The 19,528-nt window shown below is 37.4% G+C and overlaps 1 protein-coding gene across 1 annotated transcript; it reads left to right on the forward strand.

The window, feature by feature from the left end:
- The first annotated feature begins 94 nt into the window (after window positions 1-94).
- COPS5 (COP9 signalosome subunit 5) lies at window positions 95-10,971 on the forward strand. The gene is made up of 7 exons (XM_010185638.1): window positions 95-323; window positions 3,101-3,229; window positions 4,414-4,479; window positions 5,708-5,793; window positions 7,927-8,038; window positions 8,818-8,966; window positions 10,575-10,971. The coding sequence occupies exons 1-7, from the start codon at window positions 138-140 to the stop codon at window positions 10,657-10,659; spliced, it is 813 nt and encodes a 270-aa protein (XP_010183940.1). The 5' UTR covers window positions 95-137; the 3' UTR covers window positions 10,660-10,971.
- Window positions 10,972-19,528: the final 8,557 nt, after the last annotated feature.

Genomic DNA, 19,528 nt, shown 5'->3' on the forward strand with positions numbered 1-19,528 from the left:
GGAGGGCGGGCGGGCGGGCGGTGAAGGCCTGGGGCCGGACCGGGCGGCGGAACCGGCCCTGATGGCCTCCGCGGCCTCTCTCTTGCAGCCACCATTACTTCAAGTACTGCAAGATCTCGGCGCTGGCGCTCCTGAAGATGGTGATGCATGCCAGGTCGGGGGGAAACCTGGAGGTGATGGGGCTGATGCTGGGCAAGGTGGACGGGGAAACCATGATCATCATGGACAGCTTCGCCCTGCCGGTGGAGGGCACCGAGACTCGCGTCAACGCTCAGGCGGCCGCCTACGAATACATGGCTGCATACATTGAAAACGCCAAGCAGGTAAGGAGTGGCTCAAACATGGGTGAGAGAACTGTGTCGGCAGCAAAGAACACAGAATCACAGAACGTTAGGGATTGGAAGGGACCTCAAAAGATCATCTAGTCCACTCCCCCTGCCGGAGCAGGAAAACAACGTTTAAACGTTTTTTTAAACGTTTTCATGTATGTATTTCCATGTCTTACAGTAGGTCACCAAGTAGTGGATTCTCCTTTCCTTTATGAATAATTTTCAGTGCTCAGGAAGTGTTTTTGTGGCTGCAGCTGGTGTCTTGTGAATGGAATAAGGAGGGAGTGTTTCTAAATTAAATTATATAATGCATGTTTCTAAAAACAGTATGCAAAATTAAATATAAAGTATGTATGTCTCAGAGATACTTAACTATTTGTAGATCTGGAATATGATATTTATTCTTGCTTTCTGAGGTCTTACTGCACAGCCATGCTGCTGTTTTCCATAAAAATAAAGAAAAGACATTTGTGAAGAAAATGCCAATGAAGGAATAAGTAAGTTTCAGTGCAACTTAATTATTCACATTTACAATTTGGAAATTTAGATGAACTGACTCAAATGTCTGTCCCCTTTTTGTCACCTTGTATTTAGAGATCCAATTCATATTAAACCTTACTATGCAGTAACATTCTCACATGCAGAAGGATAACAGAAATATCAATCTACTCTGTGGCTGCTGATGCAGAAACCAGGATGGCACATCAGAGCACCTGCTGACATGCTTCTTCCAGTACAGGGCAAGCTTATTCTACAAATAAGCACTGAAGTCACTCCAGCTCTCCAAGCTGACATAGTTTGAGGCCCAGTTTACTCATTGATTTTTCTTTGATCCTAGAAGTATTTTAAGCTTATTTTTAAAACAGTCCAGGTTTATGTGGGAATACTTATATGGTAGGAAATATTTTGTTTTAGTTGTTTACACTGTGCAGTTTTGTTTATAGTTAGTTTCACAGTCCTGAAATTGAACTTGTGCGTGAATATAACAACTCAAGCTTTACTGGTGCTCTGGCAGAGTTTGCGTGCTGGCTGTTCCACAGTTGATTTTGACAAGCAATTGTTCTTGGAATAACTTCTGAAATACTAGATTGGGAGTTGATATATTATGGTTTATACAGTTGCTCTATCAGCTGATGCCTCCTTCCCACCTGGGGAGAGGGGTTGGGAAGAGGAAAGATGATTTGTGGCTTGAAATAGAAATATATTTAATAAAATATTAATAAAGTAATATTAAAGTATTAATAACAATATTAATATAAAGTACACAGAGTTATACTCAGCCAGAATTGTGGGGGAGAAGGCCTCAGTGGTAGGATGGTCAGCAAGTCCTTCTTGAGATGTCAGACATGGAACAGGGAAGAAGGAGCAGGAAGGAGAGGAAGAAGGGTAGTCCCCAGCAAACTCCCCAGTTTATAGTGACACTTACAGTATGGAATAATTATTAATTGGTCGGCCTAGCTTTCGCTCCTCCTAGCTTCTGCATCTGTTTATCTCAAGACTGCTGAAGGCCTTGATCCCTGTGGCAGCCTGCATACCAGGATCGGCCACAAACTGCAAATGTCTTACTAACTTAATTCCCATGAAATACAGTGTTGTAGTCCTTACAGAATCACAGTTTTCCTCAACAGAAAACTGACTCTAAAATTCCAGTAAAGCAGGACATACATGCCCTGCATAAGTAGTTTACAGAAGTCAGTGTTCCAGTAACTTGCTTCACTGTAGGCAGGATCTGGTGTTAAGATGGCCAAAAAATATTTGGCTTTCAAAAATAAAACAAGTTCTTTAGTGTTTTGGTGGTGTCTATAAATTGGAGTTCTAAAGACAACATAAATATTAATCACCAATTCAAAAACAAATATTTCATTCAGTAGGCAGTTTGTGTGTTCTGTTTCATCTTGACATTTTTCTGATTTAACCTTCCTGATATATTCACTATTTGGCAAAACCAAGCAGCTGATTCATCCGAACACACAACTCTCAGTTAAGAACTGGCCTGTAGGGTCATAGCAAAATTATCCAGCTCACTATTGAGCAGCCAGTTAAGCAATTCTGGAGAAAGGACTGCAAAATGAGGTGCAGTGGGTGTTCGTTCTTCTGGTTGGTTGGTTGGTGGTTTTTCTTCCAGTATTTGTTACAGCCAAGGGTATTATTTGGGAACTCCAATTTTTAGTTTTTCTGATCCTAAACATCTCAAAAAAAAAATCTTTTATCATCTTTTGTCTTTCACAGCATGCTCTGGCAATAAGTTCTGCCACTTCTGGTGTATGAAAACCTGCCTCTCTGAAGTTATTTTTTTAAACTTACCAATAATCTCTCTGTATGCCTCTAAGATGTGTTACTGTACCAAATAATGAACATTCATTCTCTGCTGACATATCATACATTATATGAGATTATATATACACCTTTGTCATACCCACACTAAGATGTTTCTCTTCCAAACTGAAGGAGTCCCAGCTTACTTTCATCTCATCGTGTGGAGTCTCTTCTGTTCTTCAGCTGTCATTGAAGAAGGAGCTCCTGGTTCTTTGTTCTGTGGCAGCAGCTGCAACAGACAATGCTAATACCACAGGTTGCATGGTTTCTAGAAGACAGTTTAGGAAAATAAGGTGTATGTTTGGTATTTAGTATTAGTAGGTTACCATCACGGGCTGTGTGCGTGTTCTTTCTTCGCCTCTCACCGTGTTGTACGCTGGAAAGCCCAAAAGAGGGCAGCAGGTGCTTTCAGAATGACGGATAACACCGCGTTTGTTCTCCTTCCTTGCTGTTAGGTTGGTCGTCTAGAAAATGCAATCGGCTGGTATCACAGCCACCCTGGCTATGGCTGCTGGCTTTCTGGGATCGACGTCAGTACCCAGATGCTCAATCAGCAATTTCAAGAACCCTTTGTAGCAGTGGTTGTAAGTGCTTTCTGATAGTTGGTAAAATTGCATAGCAAATTATGTTGAAGGGGGAAATAATTTTTAGATTTGTCTGTTACCATTCTAGTAGTATGTGTTTTGTATGATGAAAGTGTTACATTGAACTTTTAAATTGGTATTGCTCTTTTTGCTTTGTTGGCCACATACTGGTCAAACTAGTAGTATTGCTTACCGAGGCCATTTTCACTGCATTGTTCCAGGTATGGCAATCCATCCTTCTTAACTTAACATTCTACTGACTACTTCTGAAAAAGAATTTATTGAGCAACTCGTATTCAACCTCTTGCAACAGAATAAAAATCTGCTGCTTTTGTTCTCTTCGTTGCTTTTGTCAAAATAGAGCAAAACATGTTCACAGAGTTTTGCCATTTTGCATCTAAAATGCCTTTTAAACTAAATCAATAGCATAGTGCAAGGTAGAAGACAGTAGGAAATCTATCTTTGAAGGAAAAATCTGAAGAAACTCTTTTGGCCCTAAAGGGTCTTCCAGGCTTCAGATCACATTTGAAATCAAAAGTAAACCTTATTTTAGATACTACTTTCATAACCATTGCTATTGAAGGAAATAAAGGGAGAAAGACTTTAATTAGTCAGAAAGAAGAAATATAAGTCTGATGGAAGAATTACATTAGAAAAGGATAAATCACCCTTAAGATCTGTATTTCTACCGTGTGAGTTCTCCTATATTATGACATAATTTCACAGATTCAAAACACTTTCCTTGGGACTGTCTTTTTCTTTTCCCTTTTTTCCTTTTTTTAAAAATTAATTTTAAAATTAAACAGAGTATTAGTACATATGTTAGCAAGGATATTCCTTCATTAGTTTCCTGTATATTCCACCAAAATACAGCAGATCACATAATGCTATTTCTTACTGTCTAGTGGTTATAAGTTTAAAATGCAGATTTTTTTTATTGATTGCTCTTAAGTGCAATTTCTTTAAAGTATTTGGTAAATAAAGAAAATTAGTATGACAAAATGGTCCATAGAAGGCTGTTGATATTCCCATCTTTATAGAGAGTCTTATACCAACAGATGCCAACTGAATAACTAATACAATTTGCACTAGTTAAGTTTCTGAAATAGAATTACTGTAAAGTTGATTTATGCCTGTAATAATGTATAAAATGCATATAAGAAGCATTACCTGTATTTCTACAGATTGATCCAACAAGAACAATATCTGCAGGAAAAGTAAATCTTGGTGCATTTAGGACATATCCTAAGGTAAACAGTTAAAATTATCTAGTGCATGATCGCTAAACTGTCCTTAAATAAGTAATAGATTGGTTCTAAAGATTACTGCAGTTTGGTCAGCTGACAGATCGATCTGCTTTGCTGTACTGTATGTCATCATTCATTCTAAAAGCAAGACGTGCTGATACACTGGTTATTGCATGTCTTTGGATATTGATTACATTTACAAAGCTTGACTTCTAGTTTGGTTTTGATAGATTTCTGGCAGTGCTAAATCTAATAGACTGTCTAGATAGTGGAGCTGTCCTAAAATTAGCTAGCTCAACATAGTTGTTTTTAATGGATATAGTTGTAGGTGACATTCATCAAAATAGATTTATGTTAATTATTCTCTATACTTTTAGACCTAAGACTAAATGTTAATAGCACGTTTTATATGTTGTAATTTGCTTTCCATTTTAAAAAAGCAAGATTCAAAACTATCTACTTAACTCTAAGTAAATATTATGAATCTCCCCAAAATAATGTACAGAAACATGAGTGAATTAAACAACATGGAAAGGTTAGACTAAAAGCCAGGCAATCACATAAATAATGGAGATCTAAATCTACAAATGCGGTCCTTCGTTTAAACTTCTGGCAGACATACAGATGTGCTATTTAATTTCAAGCTAATAAAGTTCAGGTATATCCTTCAAATTTCCAGTTATTACTGACTCATCAAGAACTTCAGTCTCACATCCAGTAAAACTGTTAATTAGCAGAAATGTTTACTAGAGGTTCCCAGTTGCATTGAAGCATTATTTTTAGGTATCTCTACAGCATATCCAAGGCATGGAAGTTTTTCCCTCTTCTCATGCCTCCTATATTCCCTTAAAAGAGGATTGAAATCACTTCCAAGAATAGGTCAAGAAATATTATCTTAGAAGAAGCTTGCTCTTTCTTTGATCTAAGAAATTATCTAATCATAGCTTGCCATCTTACTTGTTTGAAAAATCTCAACTATGACCGCTAGTTTGCTTCCAACATGCTTTTTGATAGACCTGCAAATGTAATGACTGCTAGTGAAGCTGAATGTATATCTGAGATCCAAGAAAATTCCAAATTTCAGGCTACTGGGGGTAATTCCATTTTCCCTAGGAAAAATAAATTAGAATTGCATAAACTAGATTTTTTTGTGAAGTGCTTTCAAAGAGTTCAGGCACTTTAAAAAGTTCCAAAATCACTGTGTCATCTTTGCCCTTCGTTGAATTTTTAGGGCTACAAACCTCCAGATGAAGGTCCCTCTGAGTACCAGACTATTCCGCTTAATAAAATAGAAGACTTTGGTGTACATTGTAAACAGTAAGTAACATAAAAATTACTAGCTCCAGCACAAGTTCTCATTTTTTGTGTTTAGGTTAGTGATTTAGTATGGAAAAGTACATTTCTTGGGAGTGTTTCAAATCCTGGAAGTTTTTCATTGCTTTAGTACTGTTGGTTTTGTGAAAAAGTGTTACTGTTATTTATCAGGAGATATTTTAAGGGAGAACCATTTAAAGATTAAGATGAACCTGGTTAAAAGCCTTAGCAGTTGATTCCTGAACACTTTTAAGTAGTGATGCTTTCTTAGGGCAGGGAGGAAAGAGTCAGATGTAGATTTAGCAGCAGGACTAGGGAGACTGTTACCTGTCTGGTCTCCTGAGAGTGGTGTGCAGTGCTCTATCCTGCATCACTGGGCATTAAGATTGTTTCTGTCTTTGGTAGGATTGGAAAGTGAAGTTGCTTCAAGGATAACATCAGCAACAAGAAGAACTACTGTGTTTTCTCTCCTGCTAGTTTACTTTGCAAGAATTAAAACGTTAGTTTAGTTTTAACTGTTCTATCCCCAGCCATGTGTTCCTCACTTCATACCTACCTTTACTTACTTGGCAAGGCATTTGTTTTGCCAGGTGAGTCCTTTGACCCCAGTCTTGTGTCAGCACACATGTTCTTGCTGGTTAAGCTAAGGTGGGGTGGAAAGTAGAGACAGATGCTGGAGACACAGTGTTTGCAAGGAACAGCTAAGGAAAAATGGGACCACTTCTTTCAGTAACAGCCTGGTTTCAGTTCTACCTTGAGATGTTTGACAAGCACTGCAGCTTAAGCATCTGTGTACCGAGAACTTGGAAGATCTCATTGATACCAGTGTGTCCTGTAGGCTGTTGTGTAGTTTTTTTCCATGTTTTTGGTGTGTGGATATCTGTTCTTTGATGCATTTCTAGTGCATGTGAAGTCTGACCCTGAAGAGATGAAGAAGTTAAAACAATTGGAATGGATCTTCCTGTCCAGTTTGAGGGGAAAAAAACAGAACAGTAGCTACGCAGACATTTTTGTAGCACTATAATGTTCTTGTCATTTCAGAGTAGTCCTTTATGACATTAGCCATAAACCTGTGCTTTTAAGCATGAAAGGATGATAGGTTTTATCTTTTCTATTTTAGAGGTGGTCAATTTGGGAGAGTCCATTTGATAGTTTTTTTGAAGTTGGAAGTGCTTAATAGTTATCATTACAATCTCAGTCTCAGGAAGCTGGCTTCTTGTACAAGCCATTTCTTTCCATCCAAACCAAGAAGATATTTTCCAGTCTTTCCTAGAAGGAAAGAGCAGTTAAGCAAAGAGAGGGAATTAAAACTGGAAACTTGCCACGTTAGTGAGTTACTGATAATACAAAAGACTAGAGCAGTGGTGTCCTCTCAGTAGTATGGGTAGTCTGACTAAGAATGAAAAGTTTAGAAAACTTGAATGATGATCATAGAACCATCACTTAGGTTGGAAAAATACCTTTAAGATCATTGAGTCCAACTGTTACTCTGGCACTAAGTCCACTACTAAACCATGTCCATAAACATCACATCTGCATGTCTTTTAAATACGTCCAGGGATGATGACTACAACCACTTCCCTGGGCAGCCTGTTCCAGAGCGTGACAACCCTTTCAGTGAAGAAATATTTCCTAATATCCAATCTAAATCTCCCCTGGCACAACTTGAGGTCATTTCCTCTTGTCCTATCACTTTTTATTTGGTAGAAGAGACTGTCTCTCACCTTGCTATACCTTCCTTTCAGGTAGTTGTAGAGTGATAGGGTCTCCCCTCAGCCTCCTTTTCTCCAGGCTAAACAACCCCAGTTCCCTCAGCTGCTCCTCATAAGACTTCTCTGGACCCTTAATGATCTTGTCTGCTTGGAATGCCAGTGACTACTAATTGCCTCACAGTAGCAGTCTGGATAATTTTAATCAAACTTCTCTCCTTTAATTGGTGTTCAGTGCCCAATGTGAAACTGCTTCCATTTAATTGCTTTAAGTAAGATTATTACACTATTCCTCAAACAACTTGGATTTCTAATTTTGAATCTGCCACATACCTCTTTGAAGAACTTAGTACTTTGTTTTTCTTAGCATATGTGAAATATGTGAAATAAAGCATTTTATTCTATCTTTGCATGTTTGTTTTTAAAGGTATTATGCTTTAGAAGTCTCGTACTTTAAATCATCTTTGGATCGTAAATTGCTTGAGCTTTTGTGGAACAAGTACTGGGTGAACACTCTCAGTTCTTCTAGTTTGCTTACTGTAAGTACCATAGTGTGCTATCACGTGCATATGTTAATTCATTAGTGGTGAAAGCCAGACCCTCCACTGTAAAATGCTTAATGGGACACTGATAGATATAGATTCTACATTAAGAGTCTATTTGTCAGATTGAACAAGAGAGGAATATTTTCCTCATAATAAATACCAAAATGTTCCTTCTATCTGTTCTTTAAAAGCAGAAGGTGGGAATAATTTTTTGTTTCATTTTACTGAGTTCTCTATACACAAGACTTTGTCTTAAACACCTTTTAAGCTTATATCTCTTTACAGCATTGTAATAAGTGGTATACCTTAAAATAATGGTATTTAATAAACAAACACTTAAGGGAAAAAAAAAACAAGAACACAAATCCCTAATGGAACTGTTAAAATGAGTTTGCAATAGAAATACTGCAGGTAGACCTTCAGTGTAACAGCTCAGCATCAAAACCTTCCTTCTGCAGAAGGCCATTGACCTTTTCTCTTGGTCAAAACCAACTGAGTTTTACTACGCTTTCATAACTTAGGGCATGGGTGGAAAGTAATAAAGAGTGCCCATTTCAGGCTTCAGGTATTGAGTGTTTGTCAGATGTTCAGCTTCTGTTCTCTCAACCACCACTCATATGCCACTCGTTCAGTATGGCTTCAACTGCAGATACAGGTTAAAATGTGCAGTGCTGCAGTCTTAAAGGCTTTTTTCAGATTTTGTTTATTTTGTGTATAAATGCTTGACTTTGTAGCTTAGAGTTCAGTATGTTTATTGCCTTCTTTCTCCTAAGAATGCTGACTACACCACTGGCCAAGTCTTTGATTTGTCTGAAAAATTAGAACAGTCAGAAGCTCAGCTTGGAAGGGGCAGTTTCATGCTGGGTTTAGAGACTCACGATAAGAAATCAGAAGACAAACTTGCAAAAGCCACAAGAGACAGGTAAGATAACACACATGTGTGTTCTTTCCTGTAAAAAGTGTTATTTTGTTTTGAACTTTATCATGCCTTTAATTGTAACCTACCAAGTTTATAGATAAGAATGATTAGATTATAGATGGGAATGAGAGACTCCAAGCATCACTAGTTATTTCTGAAAGTTTAAGAAAACCTTGTCTTCGTTAAACCTACAATGGTTTTTCAGTCTTTGTTTCTGGAATAAATTCAACTCCAGTTTATAGTTATTTAACAGATTTTTTTTTTGTTTAATATCCATCAGTATATGACAAAACAATAAAGATGTTTTCTGTCAAGTGCAAAATGGTAGCATTGCTAGAAAATAGCGCATTTTATGTGGTTAATCAGGTTTAAACTAACACTAAATAAAAATGATATATAGAGTGTGATTTTAAGAACTAGTGCTAACAGTCCAATAATTTTACACGTTACTCTCATGTATTCTAAGAAATAACTCCTTCTGTCATCATCCTACTGTATTATTTCGTGCAGTGCTTGTAGAGATTTTTTTTTTCTGGTTTTATTTAGTCATCATTTTATTTAGTCAGTTTATAAATTTTAAGACTGGAAGGGATTGTTGTTGTCATCAGTTCTTTTCTGTGTAACACAGGCTACTGTAGTTCTCAACCTGGATTGTAACACTTTTAGAGATGCATGTTTTTCTTCAACTAATAATCTTCCCTAAGAAAAAAGAAGAGACAGTAGAAGACTTTTGCAGACACCAGGACAGTTGATTGAGTGGCCCTTAAATTACTTTCAAGAAATAAGGTTGCAAAGTTTGCTGTAGGATATCTTCATTCCTGTACATACACATCTCCAAGAGCCATTTTCTAAGACTACATCTGCATTAGCCAAACTGTGCTCCGAGCCAGCTTTCTTTGCCTGGGATTCCTTTATCTGTCTAGGAGGGATTTGTCCCTATTCTCCATCCCTTCAGGGCTGATAGATCTTTTGCATTTGTATATTCTGTTTTGAGACATTCTTATTGCGTAGTTTGACACTACATCCCCCTAAGCTAGGCACACTGGTTGAAACTTGGATCAGTAGCAGCCCTCTCAGCTGTCTGGAGGTTTTGCACGTGCTACATATTTTGACTAATAGCTGATTAGCTCTGTGAACTCTTCCTTTAATGTGCCCTGTAAAGTTTCTCAGAGGAGCTATGGTTACTGTGCTCCACTGTCCTGCGATTTGGGTGAAGGAGATAAGATAGAGAACAGCCGGAGCCTTCAGGTGTTGGTAACAGCTGGTAGTGCCATTCCCCTGGGGATTTTTTTTTTAATTACTATATTTTTGTTCAGATGACCCCAGAGCTCACTTGCTGTTGTTAATGTAAGATGTCCTAAATTGCCAGACAGAGACGATTTCTGGAATTGGTCTTTGTGTGTATCGTGCTTGTCAGTTTGCTTTTCAACTTAACAAAGAGCTATTGGCAACAATGGCTAAGTTGCTGTGTGTGACTATTCCTTTCTGGACAGTTGTTAAGATTCATGGGGTTATGGGCACCCTGAACTTCCAAAACAGCTGAATATCTTCAATTAAAATGACAGTTCAGTTTGGTGTTTGGCCAACATTGAATTTATGCTTGTTTTTCAGCTGCAAGACCACCATAGAAGCTATACATGGATTGATGTCTCAGGTTATTAAGGATAAACTTTTTAATCAAATTAATATAGCTTGAAGTGCATCACCAGCTGATATGCATCACCAACGCAGAAAAAGTCATGGTTTCTTTTGCTTGGACTTGTTCAATTTGGGAAATGAAGCTGGAGTGGAAAATTATTCATTTAATTCGTAGTACTTTAATATTTCCCACCTGTCTGACCAGTTTTAAAGAACAAAATGGCCTGAAATGTAGAGCAACTTTGTGTTCTTTATCATGAAACACAACCAGTTTGGAGAATTGTTCCAAAAGAAAAATAAATGTGACTTACTGGATTTTACTCTTAGGTATTTATCTCTATTATCCAACTGCAATAAAACAATTTTGAAAATGAGTGTGTTTTGGAGCTTGAATTTTTTGGCAAACATTCATCTCCTCTTATGGTTCCATAGCAAAGTTCTGTCTGCTCAGTTAGACAGGTAACCTGTGCAGTATAAGAAGTTTGTTTCTCAGATTTTCATTTCTGTGTTTTAAGAATTGAGGTGATACAACAGTATTTTGCTTGTAGCTTCACATTTATGATGGACATTTCATATTTCTAAGAGTCGAGTTAACGACCAGTTTCCCCATGAAACTAATAATATGGTTATATACCATGATTTCTTCTGCTGCTCTCCTTCTGTTGCCTGTCATAGTCACTTGCTGCATACAGAGAAATTAAATGAATTATTATCTCTGAAATATGCACTGGGCTAATTTAGGTCCACAGATATGAAAGTGCATTAATCATAATTGCTGGCTTGCAATGTCGTACTGCTGCAGGGCTGATCTTAGTTTGTTTTGGAGGCTTTCCTACTGCATTTCAATAATTCAAGATACTTGGATTTCTTTTAAGTTTTTATTGTTAATCCTGAGTTTCCTGGGGTTTTTGGAATGTTTACTTTTGGGATAATTTTAATGTTTTATGCAGTATGTTATTACACTTTATACCTTAAGTAACTGATTCTCCTTTTCAACCTTAACTCTGCCTTGATGTGGGTTTTGTTTTTGTTTTGGTCTGGAAATTTTAATAGCTATTACTCATTGGGGGCTTTTCGTCCAAATGGATACCAGTGTATTTGAAGCTAAGATGCAAGTTACACGATGCAAAAGTATAATTCAGCAAAGGAAATGCAAATATCCTGAAGCGGAAATTCATCAAGAGTTTTAAAGCAGCAGCATCCAGCAGTATGGGAAAATATATTTAATCGGAGCTAGTAAAGTTGAGATAATTACCAGATGTGCAGTTTGATAGGAGAACAATTTTATGCTTCTTCCAGCATTGGCAGTGGTGGGGGGGGGGGCAGGGCAAGCTGTGGTATTTTAATATTCAAAGCTATTAATTTTCTTGGAAATGGCAATGATAGACTTGTGTACAGGCAAGTACAGTCCCCTGCAGTACCTCTTCAGTTCAGTGAAGACACAACAAGTGTACATGGCCAGTAGCTTTTCTGACTTATTTTCTTCCCCAGATGTTTGTGAGATTTAAATTTCAGCACACAGCCATTGTCCCACTCAGTATGTCTTCACACAAAGAAGTATATTGCTTTTGTGAGATAAATACCTATTAGGAAATACAACCTATGTTGCCACTTTATAGAAGTCTCTTTGCATAACGTGATCCAAAAGTTTTGGACATCTTGTATCTCTCTGAAATATAAAAGAATAGTTTAATCTCGTATTCGTCTATTTAGCGTATTGAAACTGCACGCCTTAATTCTACCAAATAGGGTTGAGGCTTTAAAAATATTAGGAATAAAGGTGTTCTTGAGAACAATTCCTGTTGTACATCCAGATTTCATTCTTCCACATTTGCCCCCACTTTGTATTTAGAAATTAGTTTATGTAAATGAGTGCCACATATCAGGTAATTATTTTGACATCTAAAGTAATTCAGTACACGCTAAAGCATATGCAGATGGGTTCTCTTTATTTAGATTTCTGAGACAACCATCCATACAAAAATTCTGAGTGCCTTTGACATTTTAATAAGTAAAAATTAATTCAACAACCACAATTAATTTCTTCATCTAGCAGTATTTGCCAACAGATATTAAAATTATGAAAGGCTGAAAATGCTGAATTGTGTCTGAACTTCCCTCTCCTGTTCTGGTTTTTGAAGTTGTCCTGTATGCTCATCTTTCTCATGTCTGCAAATTGCATTTGTAAGCAATTTATACATTCTGTTCTCATCAAAATGCAAAGAAAAATATGCGTATTTTTAACAATCAGATACCAAGGCCTAAGCTGTAACTCCTGATAAAGTACCAGTTTGCCTTTATTGTGCACAGGCGTTAAGAAGAGCCTTTCAGATCTATTCTGTGATTTCTAGAACAGTCAAAGATGCTTCATTGTCCTGTCAGACCTCCTCCTTTGAAGTTCCTTTCAAATGTTTGGTAAGAACTGGAATGGCAGCTGAATTTCTTGCCTAAAGAGTATGCTTCTGTTGCCAATTTGGGTCAGAAAAAATACATACCTTTTTCCCACCTTTTTTTTTTTAATTTACTGAATGGATTAATGCAGCTCTGAGAGACCAGCTTCTATTTCTGTTGACCTGTTGTCCTGTCTGCCAGTCTACCTAAAATACCAATAGGCAAGAGAAGGTAAGGGGCTATGGAAGCACCCTGCTGGACAGCCGTCTCCAACAGCAGCCATAGGAGTGCTGCTGGGGAAAAGCAGATGAACCTGGCCACCTTTTTACCTGTTTTAAATGGATCTAGTAGTTTTATAGAGTATTTCTAGTTCTAATGGAGTGGCATGTGCTGACTAACTGTGTTTTGTCTTACCTTCCTAGCTTTTATCATACAGTCATCTCAGCCTTCTCTCCAAGTTGAGAAGTTTCAGCTTTTTCATGCTGTTGTTAAAAAGCTGCCACTTTACCCACCTGATAGTTTTAGTTGCACTCCATATCACATCTCATCCTGCTTTGTCCTTGACCTGCAGAGTGCAGAACTGCACTGTACTCAAGATTGGGTGCATCGAAGTCTTATAGAAAGGCAAAATAGTTCTCCCATGTTCTCAGTACTCTTGCTGGTGACACCCAGTGTTTTGTTGGTTTATTTGGTTGCTGCTGCAGATCATGCAGATGATTTCAAAATCTTAAGAACTGTTCAAGTTCATTGTGTAGGCATGGTTCAGATTTTCCCAAGATACATTTATCTACACTGAAGCTCTTCTGCCATATTTTTGCTCAGTTTTGTGAGGTCTTTTTGGAGTTCCACACCATCAGCGTGGTATTTGACCACCCGGAAGAGCTAAGTTACCAGCTGAAAACTTTTGAGATACTTGCTTATCTTTAACTCTTCGAGGTTTCATCAGATTGATGTGCTCATTGCAGAAAGGAGTTTACCCTAGTGACACTGACAATATTTTATAAAGTATTGCCACACTTGTGGACAGTAAAGTCAAATGCAAAATATTGGGCTGTCTATTGCAAAATTCGAGCTTGGGTTGCCTTTGTAATTTAGTACGATATCTAGCAATTGTTTCGTATTCTGAATATCCAGAATACTGCACAGAGAATAACAACTCAACTATAGGACAAACTTGAAAATAAACACATTGAATTGCAGTGACTGTGGGAAAGAATGTTTTGCTCTCCAAAGGCTGTACACTGGAGAAGGAGATGGTTTCAGGCCTAGTGCGTGAATGATGAGGTGCAGATGTAGGATTCATGCATGCACATATCTTGCGTATGCCTGCACTGTATCTGACCGCTGTATCTCACTGTATCTGGAACTGAAAATAAGCACTTCAGAAACTTGCAAAGTTGTATTCCTGGATTATTTTTAAATCAATTAATGGCAATGGGAACACTCCAAATTTATGTATCTGAGGTATGTGATCATATAAAGCATGAATACTTCTATATATCAGGTTTTACATGTAGCTAAGACACTTAAGGCATTGAAGTCCCACATAAACAATTAGGTTGCCCTCTCAGTACATACATTCTTAACTAATCTGTAAAATGTAAAATCTTTGGTTGCATTCACTTTAGCGATGTTTATGGGTATTGTTTAGCAAAACTGAAAAGCTAAATTATGTGATCAGGCTATTAGGACCAGGTTTTTTCCTAAATAATTATGCATCCAGCAGCCCACATGTGTACCGCCAAGCACACAAATTGACAAAAACTCAGCAGTTACTTATTCAGAGGGAAAATGGGAGTGTTACTGGACATTAAGTGTTTCCCTAGGTCTCTCACATTAGATGTCTTCTGGAGACTGAGACTTTCTGAAGGATTAGCCCTAATTGTGAGTTTTAAGGAATAAACTCAGTAAAGTGAAGAAAGCCAAATTTTAGAAAATGTTTCACTCCCAAAAACTCCCTGCCACCGTTAGCCACCAGTATCTGGATTTTGTTACGAACTCTAAATCTTTACTCTTACAAGCACTCTTTGTATGAACAACCTCACTGAAGTCAAGAAATACTTTTGCTTTAGAAAAAGCTAATAAAAAGGCAAACCTTAATCTTTTGCTTTTGAGCAGTGTCACAAGTTCTTCAGTCATCCCTTACCTCCTATTTACACCAGCCCAGAAGAAATATTCCTTGAGCTTTTCATAAATTATCTTTGATTGCAATACTGGAATAAGAGGCAGCTGTGAGCTGGCTACAACAGCTCTGCTCACCGTCTATCTTTGATATTCCCTGAAAAACTCCCCTTGCCCCACAATGGCTCTGTTCAGACCCTATTTTACAAGGGACCCTCTTGTTTTCTTTGCCTTCGGTGGTAGTTTGTGCACACAACTTCAGATAAAATAGAATGAGCTGTTTTAAACTCACTATTTAGTAAATGAAGTCTAATTTTCTTGCATTTCTACCACTTGTGTCTTTATAAAGCTTTGACTGTGTCTGGTTTTGGCTATTTTGTTTTCACCTTAACCTGCCTAGTGTTTCATGAAACTTTGGTGCGGCAGGCTATTCCAGCAGATACAGTAGCTTTAGAAGATATGAAGTTGCCATGAATTTGGGTACTGGGTCACTCCTGCATGGCACAGTACATTGCCCCACAGCATACAGTGCCTCTATAGTACTCCATTTATTATGAACTGTAACGCCAGTTGATTTTTAATGTTGGTTAATAAAAATGCAAAAATCCAAGACGTAAAGCTAATTGCTGACATGTTACTGTTTTGTTTTTAAGGCTAAAAATATACTAAATATAATTAAGCATTCATTGTCTTACTTATTTTCTCCCATTTGCTGAAGTTCAGAGATTTTTTTTATTTTAGGTCAATGTTTTAAAATAAGCTTGGTATGTTACTTTCTCTTTGATAAACATAGTCATTTGATCTGTTTTTATTCCTGTGCCCCAAAAAGTCCAAATCGGATTTGGACTCTCGCTGTGATACTAACATGTAATTAACATCATATGTTTATATACAATATTTAAAGTACTTATTGAAATCCCGATATAAAAGATTTTGTATGTCATGCCGTAAACTGGGTTAAGATAAAATGATAAAAACAAATACTTTCAAAAATACAAAACCAGACGCAATTTAAATACTACAGAGTTGAGTTAGCATCACTTTAAGGGTGCAAGTCCCAAAGAAGTGAAAATTATTAAAATATGGGGTGATAATACCTAAGATTAATTGCATGCAAGTAGAATTTTTTTCTTGTGTCAAGTCTTGAAGAACTGACATCAGAGAGTCTCCAGTTGAAGGATTTTTCTGGAGTTAAAAACAATTATGCTAAACCTTTAAGGAATTAATGAAGTATCTTGTTCCTTGGGGTGTATTTTTTATGAGCTGTAGTTGTACTTTTCAGAGCCTAGGAATAATATCCACAAGGAAATATGTAATTTAGGTAAGTTAATTTTGACCCTCAGATGAAATGTCTAACATATGAAATATTTGCTGTGACGTTTGGTTTGTTTTTAATTATGAAAAATTGCTTCATACAGGGCTTTCTGAAAACTACAGTATTCTGGGAAGTAGCATGGTCCAGTGGATAGGTCATAGGACTGTGTCTCAGGAGAGCTGGGTTCCCTTCCTGACTTTTCACAAACCAGAAGTGCATAAACTTCAGCAAGGCGTTTTTGCCAGAGCTAGTGTCTGTTTTCCTCTCTGAAATAAGAAGATCGATCATTAGCCTTTCAAAAAATACAGATTACAAAAGAGACATAAGTGTTACCATTTTTGTGCACTAACGGCCAACGCTACGTTGCCAGTCTGTCAGACATTACCACCTTAAATAACATTTCTTAATAACGCTGTTAGCAAAGAATGTTGACTCTGTTTTGCATAGTTTAGATTATCACAGATAGGAAATGCCTAAGCCCTTTGAGGGGATTATAAATATATTGTTTTAGGAACTCTTCATTTTCCACTGAAACATGCATTCAACTCCTATGTAATTTGTCCATCATTTCCTGTGTGAATTTCTGTTTGGTTTAGACCTTAGGGCTTGTGTATAACTGCAGTGGCATTACTTTATTATAAAAGGAAATTAATTTATGTGCCTGTATCTAATGGCATGCAACCTTTAGTAATTACAACCATCTGAACTTCCTTCTCCAGCTGAAGACAACTTGGATTCACTGACTGCATCATTTGAGGTTAGAATTAAGATTATATTTTAAATCTGCTTCTAAGGGAGGCATTTTCAGTTCGAGTGCCACAAAGCTGGAGATATAACTGGAGAAACCTAGAGGTACTAAAATGGCAGATATTCTTCCAACTTAAATAAGATCTATGTACTCTATATGGTGGTACAAACTGCAAACTCGCTCCTCATTATACCAAGTTTTTTGTGGAACATCTTCCTTTTCTACTTTAAAAATTATTCTTATGACAACTAGGTAAAACTTAGAAAGTAACAAAAATGGTTTAACACAATATTTATGTAAAACATCAGCCAGGGACAAAAAACTTGTAAATAACAAATCTATTTAGGAACAAAGAAGAATGACTATGTGAATACTCAGATTTGCTCTCTATACACTGTTTGACAAAATAATGCTGAGATACCAGTACTCAGATACCTCTGTTTCTGAATAATAGCAGCATATAATTTTTACTATCTCTTCTTGGTTCATCTGTTGAACTTCATTACAAGAGTTAGAAAGCTGTATTGTCTCTATGGTGAACACTCTAAATGTGTGGTTTGAATTATTTCTTATTGTTCATCTTTGGAGACAACACCTTGCATTTCCCAAATCAATACTGGAGTCTCTTGCTGCCGGTAAGATACAATGTTCATTAAAAGAAAACATTATAAACACTATAAAGATAAATGTTTGTTCTAACTGACATAGAGTTTTCTGATAACTTCACTTTTTTTTCTAGGCTCTAACAGATTTTAATGCTGGGAGATGCAGCAAGGCCATTTCACTTTTTGGCATCTGCCAGTAATATTAGTAACAGTTTTGTACTAATAACAGGCTTTAAAGTTTTATAATAATAATTATCCGTATTGGGCTTCAGGCCTTGTCCTGTATTGGACCTATTCTATCCTGATTTTAGTTGTATTTGCAGAAGTAATTTTGGTAACAGCCAGTCTGCTACCTATCTCATTTTAATCATGTTAGCGGTTTTCTGTCTTAGCTCCAGTTTTGCTTTGGCTTGCACCAAAAAGTGTTAACCCAACCACGGAAGAAGTGACAAGGTATAACCAATGAAACAGCAGGAGCATGAGACGCAAACTGCATGGTCAGTGAGGAGAGGTGGCACTGCAGGGACAGAGCTCCAGGCCAGTGCTTCTTCAGCCCAGGGAAGAAGAAATAGCTTAGCTTTGAATGAGTAATCTGTTAATCGTGCGTGTAGGAGATCCTGCTCAAATAAAATCAAGAATCAAGAGGTGTTGTCAAGTAGTTGTCATGCAACACAGCAAGTCTGAGAACTTGAAGCACTGCATGCAAGGTTAGGGCTTTACATAATAATTGTTCCAGGCACCTGTCTCACCTAAACCACTTTCAGAATAGAAATATTAACATATGCCACCATACACTTACTCAAGAATAAGTTTGACATGTGGACAAAACAGAGGAAAATACATAATTACCAGAATTACTATTCATGAGCAGCAAAAATAACAAAGCCCTGTCTCCTGTAGTACCTTACTTCCTGTTGACTGTAACAAAGGTTGGTTGGGCCACAGCTGGCATTCCCCTCCCCACATCTAACAGGCCCTCCACGTGGCTCCAGCTCTCCCTGCTGCCCAGCGGGCTGGGGTTGAACAAGGGCTGTTGGATTTCCCTTGGAGCAAGCTAATGCCCACCCACCAGATGAGCAGGTAACTCAGCCCCTCCCTCAAATGGGGGTGCCAGACTAGGAATCTGTTTTCCTAACCAATTGTTAAATTTTGTAAAAAATAGTAAGAGTTTATTACCATCTTACACCTGCCTCCTTTGCCAGTTTCAGCCAGAGTTGGCTTGATGGGTTTCAGAGTTACTAGTTGTTCTTGTATACAAGAAGAAACAAGAAGAACAGACAAGCCTCAGGCCCTTAAGAAACCAGGCTGACAAGGTCAGCCTTATTGGATTATAACTTTATTATTCAAAGACATTTCAGTACAGCTTTCTGCAAGTTCATTGAATTTTAAGCACCATTTCCTCTGCCCTGTTTTTGAGAACCTTACATTTGCAACCTTTGAAAACATCAAAACCAAACCAAACTTAAATTTAGTGGAAGAAGTTGTTTCAGATGTATTTTACATATTAAAACAACTGTACTGAAGCAACTGTGTTGATTCCATTTTATATAGCTGTCTAGCCACAAACTCTGGAAAAAGTCTGACTGGATAAAAAGTTTGAAACCTGACCCTGAAAAAGGCTTTCAGAAATTACTAGGCTTGGATTTAGTGTTTTACAATTAGCAGCGTCAGTACTTTCTAAGGATATTTGTCTTACATGACACACACCACATACAGAATCCATATATGCAGAAATAGCACTATGCAA

The sequence above is a fragment of the Mesitornis unicolor genome, unplaced genomic scaffold (genome assembly GCF_000695765.1).
Source record: "Mesitornis unicolor isolate BGI_N332 unplaced genomic scaffold, ASM69576v1 scaffold28095, whole genome shotgun sequence".
Taxonomy (NCBI): Eukaryota; Metazoa; Chordata; class Aves; order Mesitornithiformes; family Mesitornithidae; genus Mesitornis; species Mesitornis unicolor.

Excerpts from the sequence above, each read along its gene's own strand:
- COPS5 (XM_010185638.1), top strand. The coding sequence starts at position 138 with ATGGTGATGCATGCCAGGTCGGGGGGAAACCTGGAGGTGATGGGGCTG. Across the intron at positions 324-3,100 it reads ACATTGAAAACGCCAAGCAG|GTTGGTCGTCTAGAAAATGC; the intron begins GTAAGGAGTGGC and ends CCTTGCTGTTAG. Across the intron at positions 3,230-4,413 it reads AACCCTTTGTAGCAGTGGTT|ATTGATCCAACAAGAACAAT; the intron begins GTAAGTGCTTTC and ends GTATTTCTACAG.